The 12,066-nt window shown below is 44.8% G+C and overlaps 1 protein-coding gene across 2 annotated transcripts in view; it reads left to right on the forward strand.

The window, feature by feature from the left end:
• PPP6R1 (protein phosphatase 6 regulatory subunit 1) overlaps window positions 1–12,066 on the forward strand; it is a 176,625-nt gene that overhangs the window by 129,236 nt on the left and 35,323 nt on the right. For both annotated transcript variants that reach the window (XM_040325727.1, XM_040325728.1), the window contains one exon: window positions 11,407–11,552. In XM_040325727.1, coding sequence (XP_040181661.1) covers window positions 11,407–11,552 — 146 coding nt within the window. The remainder of the gene's footprint in view (window positions 1–11,406; window positions 11,553–12,066) is intronic.

A 12,066-nucleotide genomic window follows, 5' to 3' on the forward strand; every position in this document is an offset into this window, starting at 1 on the left:
TAAAGGAAGCTATTTAGCTAAAAAAAAAAAATTCCTTTAGTGACCCTTTAAGGCTCCATAAGATTGCATCTAATAGCAGTGAAGTAATGAGGTCTTTCAATCCAGAAGATCATGCTAAGGATTTGAAGCATTTGGACTTGGGAGTAGATGCCCTACCCACTCAAAGGAGTCTCGGACTTCTCTGGAATATAACTTCAGACACATTCACCTTTCAGGTATCTGACTCCAAGAAGCCATTCACCAGACGAGGAGTCCTGTAAACTGTTAATAGCCTTTACGATCCCCTAGGCTTTGTGACTCCAGTTACCGTCCAAGGGAGATCCATACTTCGCCAGCTTACTGAGCAAGTGACAGATTGGGACGCCCCTCTGACAGTAGACCTGCTGCCTAAATGGGAGAAATGGAGAAACTCCATGAAAGTACTGAAAGAACTTAATATCCTGCTTCAAGAAGTCTGAGGAAAGAGATTCATGTCTTTTGCGATGCATCTACCGAGGCTATAGCGGCTGTGGCCTATATCAAGATCATAGATCCCTCCGGGAGATCCTATGTCGGTTTTCTACTAGGAAGAGCCAAGTTGGCTCCAAAACCTGCTCACACTATTCCAAGATTAGAATTGTGTGGCGCAACCCTAGCCGTCGAAGTCGCAGAATTCCTGCAAAATGAAATGGCCGCTGAAATTGATCAGGTTAAGTACTACACTGACAGCAAGGTCATCCTTGGCTACATATGCAACAGCGCAAGGAGGTTCTATGTGTATGTGGCTAACAGGGTAGAACGAATAAGAAAAGTCAGTAGACCTGAACAATGGAACCATGTCCCGCCTGGTTTGAATCCCGCAGACATTGCAACGAGGTCAGTGCCAGCAGTTGTCCTCACGCAAACCATTTGGTTTCCAGGACCTATGTTTTTATCGGACCAGTCTTCTACAAACTCAAAAGAAGATATCGATTTCTACCTGGTGGATCCAGATACTGATCCAGAAATCCGACCCTGAAGTGATAACATTGAGTTCCAACAGCTTAAGAAGAAACTTGGAAGCAAGACGCTTTGAACGTTTCTCGTCTTGGAAAAGATTGGTGAAGACTATAGCAAGATTCAGTCATATTGCCCAGACTTTCCGCAAGCCCAATCAGACATTGTCTTGTCATGGATGGCACACTTGCAAGGAGTCACCCATTGCGTTAGAGTACGAGAACGCAGAATTATTCGTCATACGTCTTGTGCAAGAAGAAGTCTTTGCAGAAGAGATTAAATGCTTGAGAGGTAATAGACCAGTCTCAGAGTAACCCACTATTCAAACTGAACCCAATAATCGATAATGAAGGCATGCTTCGAGTCGGTGGACGACTAAATAAGTCAAACCTGCTAAAAGACCAGCAAGCTCACCGGATTCAGTGGCCAGTTGGACTTATTACAAAGGCTATCACCAGTGATGATGGAAGAGTCTGAATTGTGGAAGTCAGGACCGTTAAGGATGGGGCTTCAAAAACCTTCCTGAGACCAGTCAGAGACAGTCCTAATAATGCCTGCTTCCAAAAATTCTGATTCAGCGTTATGTGAAGGAGCCACTTAAGACCTATAATATAGCTAGCTTATAGACTTGAGAAGGTTAGATAGCATGTTACTGTATGCAATGTTGATAGTATGTTAAAATAAAACAATGTAGAGTATAGTGGTATCTCACGATACCAGGCGGGGAGTGTGCTGCCACGCAGCTTTACTGTCTAGCAGTTATTACATGTTATGTTACTATGTTATTTGGTATGATCCTTACCCCCCTGCTGTTCTGGCTAGTTTGGTTCTTCCCACCCACCATTTCCTGCTCTAAACCCCATTTTGCTTAGTTGCTTTGAAAAGTCTGCAGAGTGTGGGAGCTGTGTAACTTCATTGGAAATTTACCTATGAAAAAGCCTTTATGTTAATATCCTTGTTACCTTGAAGCATAAAGAAGCATTGGAAAACACCTCTGGAGTCTTTATTCATTGAGTAAGCTGTCTGTTAAAGTCATTCAACCTACTGCATACATCCCTACAGTCTCGGGCCGCGTAAACCTAATAAAGATGGTCCTGTTACCCAAGATTCTCTACATGGTGTGGCACTCGCCGGTGTATCTCGTGCTCAGGTGCTTTTGGGTCTACAAGAAGCTTGTCACAGGTACAACAGATGCTGATACAGAACAATAGTGATGGTCTGAAATATCAAACAAGCACAAGAAAGCAGTGGCCAAAAATGAAAAATAAATAAATAAATTGGGCAATGAGAATCCCACCTATTACCCACATAAGTGATGTGGATAAAGTGCATATAATAAATGTGCTGTTAACAATATGAAATTGGCAATGCAAAAATTACAAGGGATGTAAATCAAGAAAAAGCAGCAAGAATATTAGAAGCCGAAAGAAAGTGGAGGGGAAGGTAGTGGGGACACGGCCAGGTTCTTTGCCCACTAATAACTTAAATCTCAACTGCTAGCTCCTCTCTCCTTAAGGTCTTAATTATAATTTAGCCTTGGAGACTATAATCCGAAAAATTTTGAGTATGTGTCTTTTAAAGTGGTTTTAAAGGCTTCTTTGTGTAGCAGCCCCCCTAATACTTTTCTGAGCCCCATCGTGATCCAGCGATCTGCATAACAGTCTCGGCTCTCTGGGGACTCGCAGCCAGTAAACCAATGAGAGAGAGAGAGTGTGTGAATGGACATGCAGAAACGCGGCTCTGCTCGGATGCCCCCACAAAGTTTTTTGCTCTGGGGGGCACTCAACAGGAGGGAGTGGCCAGGTGCACCGGCGGGGGACCTGAGAAGAGGATCGAGGCTTTTTTTTTTTTTTAAGAAATTTGCATTTCAATATCACTTTAAGTGAAGTTCGTTTTTTTCTGACTCATAATGCCCATTACCCCACTGCTTCACTTCCATAAAGTTTAATTTTCACTCCGCTCAGGTGAGCTCAGTGAATCGCTGCTTTACAAGGGCTGCCAGTAGCGTTTACATTTATAACTAGGGGTGCAACGGATCGTCATTGATCCGTGATCCGCACGGATCAACCTATTCGGATCGGTACACATGTGATCCGTATGATCCGTACATTGTGAGCTCCCTCAGCCTCCTCTCACTGCAGTACACTGACTGACAAGAAAGGAGGAGGCGCTAGCACTCGGCCAATCAGGATGCAGAACAGAAGCGACGACCCAGAGTTGCCCTGCCTCCAAACCAATCATCGGGCGCGTTACAAGCAGGCAGCGTGTGTTAGTGTTTTGGCCGGAGCCATGTGTGAAGGGAGAAGGAGCGCTGCGGAGCCCGGGGGGGAGGAGGAGGGGGAGGCCGAGTGTTTGTTATTGTATTCCTGGACGGGGGGACGGGGGAGGATGCTATTCCGCATCACCAGCACTGGACGAGGACGAGAGCAGAACACATACGGTAGTTAATACATTGCGAGTATATGACACATTCCTCCCCTCCACACTGTGTCCCCTGTCATCACACACACACACACCCACTATGGGGACACCATCATACCCCACAATAATCACTGACAGGTGAAGCCCTGCTGTGTGTGTCCGATCATATATTTTTTTATAGTTATTTTCAACACAAAACTGAGCTTATGTGCATAAATACAGTGTTTAAAAAACCAACAGACTGTTTAGTTTTAAAAGCAGCAGCAAACCTTACATGCTTAATAATGTGACAGAACACCTCTGATTTCACATTTAGTTAAATGTGAAATCAGAGGTGTTCTGTCACATTAGCAAGCATGTGAGGTCAGCAGGTTTGCTGCTGCTTTTAAAATGTAACATGTAAACAGTCCGTCGGATTTCCAAACACTGTATTTAAGCATATAAACTCCATTTTGTGTTGAAAATAACTATGAAATATAAAACTCTGGTGGGTGTAACAAGATTTTTTTATTTTTTTTGCTGATCCGAAAATGATCCGATCCGTGACTCCTGATCCGAGGATCGATCCGATCCGTGAGTTTTTTGATCCGTTGCACCCCTATTTATAACAGAGCAAGTCAAGTTATAAACGTGTATCCATAGCTGTTGAACCCTGGGGCACTCCCACTAGATGATGTACATTGTTCCTGGGACCTTACACCCACAAAAACAGAAAGGTGAAGTTGAATACCTGAATTTAGCGATCCCCTCTGGGGTCATATACCATCTGAACATATCTTTGTGAGCATTTTCCTGAGCTCCTGTTTATAGAGCATGTGGTGGCAGCAAACCACAGTTTATTCCAGTTTGATATACCAAACACATCTCCTAGGTCACGTTCCCAAACAAGAATTTACTGTGGGATTAGATCCCTGTGTAGGGGAAACCAAGGTCAAGTTTTAAAGAGACTTCAGGCCACTAGACTGCAGAGAACTTTTACAGTGTCGCTCAAAGAGGGATAGGAGTGTTGGGTTAACTGAGAGGTTCTTAAAGGGGTTGTAAAGATTCATCTTTTATTTTATTTTCTAAATTGGTTCCTTTAAGCTAGTGCATTGTTGGTTCACATTACTTCAATTTCCCTTCTAAATGTTTTTTTTTCTTTGTTTAAATTTCTCACTTCCTGTTTCTCCTCAGTAAGCTTTCCACCATCATCCAAGCGGTGGAAAGTCATTTAGAACAGCTTACTGAACACCTTACTGAGGAGGAACAGGAAGTGAGAAATTCAGACAAAGAAAAAAAACATTTAAAAGGGAAATCGAAGGAAAAGGTAAGTGAACCAACAATGCACTAGCTTAAAGTAACCTATTTATAAAATAAAAAAATAACCTTTACAACCCCTTTAAGAAGCATGCGGATAAAGTGCTTTGGAGCGCTCTATTGGGGAAAGTTTCCAATGTTCATGTAGGTAAGCAAGTTATGACTCTGTTTAGATAAGAGAAGGTCATGTATACTGTATATTTCAGGCATCTGGAAGACCTCTATTTGAAGGCCAATGGATTCTCTGAAGCAAGGGGGGACATATAGTTATGTAGAATGCCTAAAAGTGGGAGGTGGGAGTGGAATTAGTTTATCAGAGTATTTGACAGAATCCCAGAACTTTATAGGGCAATTCCAATCAAATGCTAGCGAAGGCTAAATCTACTCCCACTCCTATTCTAAGACTATTCTATCTACCTTTGAAAAGAAACAATGTGTATACTTGCCTAATATGAAGCCGCTCTGGTCCAGTCACATGACCGGTTTCAATGTGGAGGACGGATAGCGGACAAAGGCTGCACCATAGTATGCCTGTTGGTGACATCGCCCAGGCTCTGCAGACATTTACTCTCAAGAATTCAGGGCATTCAGATAACAGGGTAAGTAAACAACCTTCTTCTGAAGTCTCCCTTTCAACTATCTGAAAACTTCCAAAAGACTATTTTTAGATATTTAGTCTTTCAGTTGGGTAATTTTAACTTTTAAAAGTCAGCCCTTCAACCTCTCCCTCTACAATATTTAGGCCTCTTTCTGGACACAGCCCAGGCAAAGGTCTTTCTTCCGGAAAATAAACTTCTCTCTCAATCCCATGCTTGTATCTTAAGCTCAAAGAAGCATTCCTCAGTGAGATTCTCTGAGCATTCTAGGCCTAATTCATAAGCTGCTTCTTTTGCCCATTCAAAAGCCTCTCCAATGCAACATCCTGTTGATCTAGAACAAACCTGCTCTTTCTTTTGACCCTCAGACAGTGCCACAGCTGTTGCCTATATCAGTCACCACAGGAGTAATGAGAGTCGGACATCCTTAAATCCTTATTATTTCATGGGCAGAGAAACAGTCTGGAGATCTATTTACTGCATAGGAGTGGACTATTGGAAGGCAGATTATCTCAGCATATCAGAAATGTGTGCAATGATACACCAATATATACTCCTGCACTGAAGGATAACTGTGACCTATTATGTGCAAAAAACTACCATAGAATTATTGCAAGTGAGTAAATTGGTTTCAATAAATTGGTTTCTGCTTTCAAAAGGGACTGTGGCTTTAAACGTGAAATCGCGGTGTAAGAGCACTATCCAACAAATATACTATATCAAAATAAACAGTGTCCCAAGTTACAACTAATAAATTCTAGGGTTGTCCCGATACCACTTTTTTGAGACCGAGTACAAGTAACGCTACTTTTCAAGTACTCACCGATTACCAATACTTTTTTTTTAATGTCATGTGACAGTTTTTTTTTTTGTTTTTTTTTTAGGGGGGGTGGATTGTCAGTGTGTGTGTGTGTGTGTGTGTGTGTTTTTTTATTTTTATTTTTTTACATTTTTTTTTTAAGAAAGAGCGGACAGCACGGAACACGGGGGGGAAAGAGCGGACAGCACGGAACACGGGGGGGGAAAGAGCGGACAGCACGGAACACGGGGGGGAAAGAGCGGACAGCACGGAACACGGGGGGAAAGGAGCGGACAGCACGGAACACGGGGGGGAAAGAGCGGACAGCACGGAACACGGGGGGGAAAGAGCGGACAGCACGGAACACGGGGGGGAAAGAGCGGACAGCACGGAACACGGGGGGGAAAGAGCGGACAGCACGGAACACGGGGGGGAAAGAGCGGACAGCACGGAACACGGGGGGGAAAGAGCGGACAGCACGGAACACGGGGGGGAAAGAGCGGACAGCACGGAACACGGGGGGGGAAAGAGCGGACAGCACGGAACACGGGGGGGAAAGAGCGGACAGCACGGAACACGGGGGGGAAAGAGCGGACAGCACGGAACACGGGGGGGAAAGAGCGGACAGCACGGAACACGGGGGGGGGAAAGAGCGGACAGCACGGAACACGGGGGGGGAAAGAGCGGACAGCACGGAACACGGGGGGAAAGGAGCGGACAGCACGGAACACGGGGGGGAAAGAGCGGACAGCACGGAACACGGGGGGGAAAGAGCGGACAGCACGGAACACGGGGGGGAAAGAGCGGACAGCACGGAACACGGGGGGGGGGAAAGAGCGGACAGCACGGAACACGGGGGGGGGAAAGAGCGGACAGCACGGAACACGGGGGGGAAAGAGCGGACAGCACGGAACACGGGGGGGAAAGAGCGGACAGCACGGAACACGGGGGGGGAAAGAGCGGACAGCACGGAACACGGGGGGAAAGGAGCGGACAGCACGGAACACGGGGGGGAAAGAGCGGACAGCACGGAACACGGGGGGGAAAGAGCGGACAGCACGGAACACGGGGGGGGAAAGAGCGGACAGCACGGAACACGGGGGGGAAAGAGCGGACAGCACGGAACACGGGGGGGGAAAGAGCGGACAGCACGGAACACGGGGGGGAAAGAGCGGACAGCACGGAAACACGGGGGGGAAAGAGCGGACAGCACGGAACACGGGGGGGAAAGAGCGGACAGCACGGAACACGGGGGGGAAAGAGCGGACAGCACGGAACACGGGGGGGAAAGAGCGGACAGCACGGAACACGGGGGGGAAAGAGCGGACAGCACGGAACACGGGGGGGGAAAGAGCGGACAGCACGGAACACGGGGGGGGAAAGAGCGGACAGCACGGAACACGGGGGGGGGGGAAAGAGCGGACAGCACGGAACACGGGGGGGGGGGGAAAGAGCGGACAGCACGGAACACGGGGGGGGGGGGGGGAAGAGCGGACAGCACGGAACACGGGGGGGGGAGAGCGGACAGCACGGAACACGGGGGGGGGGGGGAGAGCGGACAGCACGGAACACGGGGGGGAAAGAGCGCACAGCACGGAACACTGGGTGAAAGAGCACAGCGCGGAACACTGGGTGAAAGAGCACAGCGCGGAACACGGGGGGAGAAGACTTGCAACTCCCCTGCCTGCCCAGGTATCGGCTGAGGCATCGGAGCATTTCCCCCCGAGTACAAGTCTTCTGGGAAATGCTTGGTATCGGTATCAAGACATCCCTAATAATTCAATATGTGACAATCAATTAATAAAGTTTATAGATTTCCACAATCTTCAAAGTGCAAATTCAGATTTTTATTTTTCAAATTAAATTGCCAAGTCCTGAACAAGTTAATTTGTGCAATCCATGCTCCTCTCCTGCATACTCTCACTCACCAAATGCCATGGACTCCCATGACAGAAGTCTCTTGCGCTTGTGTAAATGGCTGGTTTTTGTTGTCCTGGCTATGATTCAGGCTCAAGTTGTCATCAAGCGTTCAAAAGGTATTGACAAATGGCAAAGAGAAAAAAATGTGTAATTCTGTTTTATTTCCCATAAAAATAAGTAAACTCCACTCACATGTTAACAGTAAAGAGTAAAAGCCAGAAGTGTACACCAACTTGCACCTCACAGCCAGAAATTATGTCACCGCCCGTGGTCAAGTGACACGTTTTGTCCCTCCCACGAGTCATTATCAAAGGATACCCAGTTGATGTACACTTCTGGCTTTTCGGTTTTTACTTGTTACTGCGTGTTTTAACATGTGAGTGGAGTTTACTTGTTTTTATGGGAAATAAAACAGAATTACACTACATTTTTTTTCTCTCTGCCATTTGTCAATACCTTTTGAATGTTTGAGGACAACTTGAGGCACAGCCAGGAGAACGGCAAAGCCCAGCAATTTACACAAGTGCTAGAGACTTCTGTCATGGGAGTCCATGGCATCTGGTGAGTGAGAGGGTATGCAGGAGGGGAGCACGGATAAACTTGTTCAGTACTTGGCACTTTAATTTGCAAAATGAAAATCTGGATTTGCAATATGAAGATTGTGGAAATCTATGGACTTTGTCATTTATTGAATTGAATTTGATTTGTTAGTTGTAACTTGTTTCACACTGCCTATTTTTGATATAGTGTGTGTGTTTTTTATGTGTGTGTGTGTGTGTGTGTGTGTGTGTGTGTGTGTGTGTGTGTGTGTGTATGTGTGTGTGTGTATGTATATATATATATGTATATATATATATATATATATATATATATATATATATATATATATATATATATATATATATATATGAAATGCGTTGGATTTATCATGCTTTACTACTTTGAATAAAACAACATATTCACCTTTATTTTACTTCTAATTGGATACCAGGCACTCCTTTTACCTACTCTTACAAATATCCTATGTCAGAAATTGGGAAGTCCAAATTTGGATGCCCTGGACACCAGGTTCAACAAGTTACCCGTTTGTTGCCAGGAACAAGGTCCTCTAGTTTTCACCAGAGCATCAGATGCTTTGGTGATTCCCTGGACTTCGTTTGAGCTAATATATGCCTTTCCACTAGTGCAGATACTGCCTGAACTACGCCTCAAATTATAGAGGAAACCAGTGAAAAAAAACTGTCCCAGAATAACAAGGTACACAGACATTCTCAAACTTCTAGGAGGCAGTCCCTGGCCTTTTCTAAAGAGGCCCTTGTTTCCTGCTTCTTAATTACTGGATTTAATGGCATGGATATTGGAAACCTTATCTTGAGGGACAGAGGTATCTCTGTCATTCCCACATTACTGAAAGCCAGAAAAGTCAGTCAAAGATTTACTGAAGTACCTGGAAATCCTTCTTTGCTTGGTGTGAACATACACTTCTGTCCCAGAGAAATCTCTGTACCTCACATTCTGGCCTTGATAAAATCGGGACTTGACCAGAATGTGGCCCTAAGTACTCTTAAAGTGGATGTAAACCCTCACATATACCCAGTAAAGTTAACAGCCTCGGATGATTCACGGAGATTAAACAAATCTCCCTACATAAGTTTTACATGTATAGCTGCTGTCTTCAGCTTTATATACTGTTAAGAATGTGCACGTCCTTTTAGAATTTTATTTTCCTGTTCCAGCAGGTGGAGGGGAGTCTTGCCATACACTGAGACAGCTGATTGGAGGAAGGGCACACACTCTCTACTCATAGGCAGAGATTTGAGGAGCCGTGCTGTGAATTGACCAGCTGTCTGCTAATCTATTTATAGCACCCGCTTCTGACACAAATTTCAGGCTGGTTTTTTTATCACATGTGTCCAAGAACTTATCAGAAGTTGTTATGCTGATAAAAGAACCAATCAGGAGAAAGCCACAGGACTTGGCTTTAGAGAGAGCTAATAAAACACTGCAGATATGTGCCCAGCTCAAATGTAATGAATCGGGTTTACATCCACTTTAAGGGACAGGTTTTTTTTCTTTTTTGTTTGAGAAGCCTTTTTTCTTTTTAAAAAGCTTTTGCTTCCAGAAGCCTCTGATTTTGCTTTCACTTGTAATAACCTTAATGAAATGTCTTTTTTGGTTTAGACCACCCTTTCAACATCCAATGGGATTTTAATTTGGTTCTCTCTGCCCTGAAGAAACCACCCTTTTAGCTCATCAGGGAACGCTCTTTGGATGATCTCTCCTGCTAGCTGGCCTTATTAGTGGTTATCACATCTGTCAGTTGTGTCTGAGTTGCCAGCTCTCTTGTAAAGGGCCACAAAGAAAAAAAGTCTTGCCCCCAAGACCTAGCTTTTCAACCTAAGGTGGTATCACTTCAAGCTAAGGCACAGTCTTTTTTACTCCTAAGCACCCCAAACAGATTGTTCTTCATTGTCTGTCTCGAAGTTGTCAGAGCTGTCAAAGTTTTTCTGAAAGCCACAGCTTCTGTCAGGAGGATGGACTATTTGTCCTACCATCAGGCCTTTAAACTTGCATCCTGCTTTCAAATCCACTATTGCTAGGTGGATAAGACAACTTATCTTGGGCGCGTACACACAAAAGGCTAAAACACCCCCAGCGCTATTGGTTACGCCTCCGGATCAGTGGACATTCTTGGGCACTATGATATCAACCCTATGTTGCCCAGCCTTGTTAGGCCACCATCTGGTCTTCCGTTCGTAACTTCTCCAAGTTTTACCAGGTTTAAATCCAAGCCTCTGTGAATGCAGGCTGCATGGTTCTTGCAGCACTCCCCCTAAATGGGGTCCATTGAATCTTGTTGGTTATGTTGCCACACTTTCGCTTGCCTTGTCTCTTCCATTCATTGCTTACGGACATCCCAGGGTCTAGGAATATCCAACTTATGGCCTGTATTATAGGATTATAAAAAGGAACGTCAAAATTTCTTTTATCTTAAATTCCATATCTGGGAGCACCGTGCAGGACACCTCCCCCCTGTTCTTTGTTGCTCTGCATAGTTTAAAAAAAAACAAAGGTCTCAGAGTTGGGCAAAGGTATGCCCGGGGGCATATCTGCAAGATTTTGCACCTTATACTTGGCATCCTGTAACTCAGTCTATGAATATCCAGGCTCTGTCCTGTACTCAAAGATATGCAATTTCCAGATAAAATGCCTTTATTTGTACTAACCAATCCTTTTGATGAACCGTACAAGTGGTAGAAATGATGGGCTGGTTTACATGCACTACAAAGTTAATTAATATTGACTAGATCGTTTATTGTAGGGGTGGCAACGCAGAACGTTTTTAATGTGCTGTAATGTACATCAGTTTTGTTTACAATCCTATTTTGTCTTCTACAGCCGAATTCTAATCTTTTTGAGATCTGCTATAAAGAACGCATTCAACAGTTTGATGATGATGAAGATGACGGTTCAGATGGGGAAGATATTTGGCAAGCAAAAGAAATTCGGTTCTCTTCTGGCACCATACAGAGTACTGGGACAAGGTGGGGCTGCCTTAGATTTATAAAGTAAATATCTTTTAGTGACAATAATGTTGCATTCCTATCTGTGGTACAGCAAAGCTAATCTTTACACATACCAGTTCATATTCATGATTACTTGGGTTATGCTGCTATGCTGAATGGCCCAAAAAAAAAAGCAGGAATCCCCCCCACCCTAGTATAACCCCTCGTAGCTCAGCTGTGTCACAGTTTTTAAGTAGTGTCCTTAGGTGATGAATGTGCCCACAGAAGTCTCTGGAAAGACCTTTCCGTGGCTTTGATCCTATATTTTAGCCCTATTCCTTACACTCCAGAGATGGCACAGTGGAGATATTTATCAGAGTCAGTGGTTACGGCCAGTAGGCCAAGTGCAACTGTACCTGGATCCCTACTATCAAGTGTGAGGATGCCCTGTAATGCAATTAGTTGGCGCTTAATCCCAGTGGCAGCAGTCTCCAGTACATGCTTGTTATGATCCCTTAGAGGTTCTGTGGGCTTCTTGGCTAGTACTCTGTAC

This window comes from Rana temporaria, chromosome 10, assembly GCF_905171775.1.
Source record: "Rana temporaria chromosome 10, aRanTem1.1, whole genome shotgun sequence".
Taxonomy (NCBI): Eukaryota; Metazoa; Chordata; class Amphibia; order Anura; family Ranidae; genus Rana; species Rana temporaria.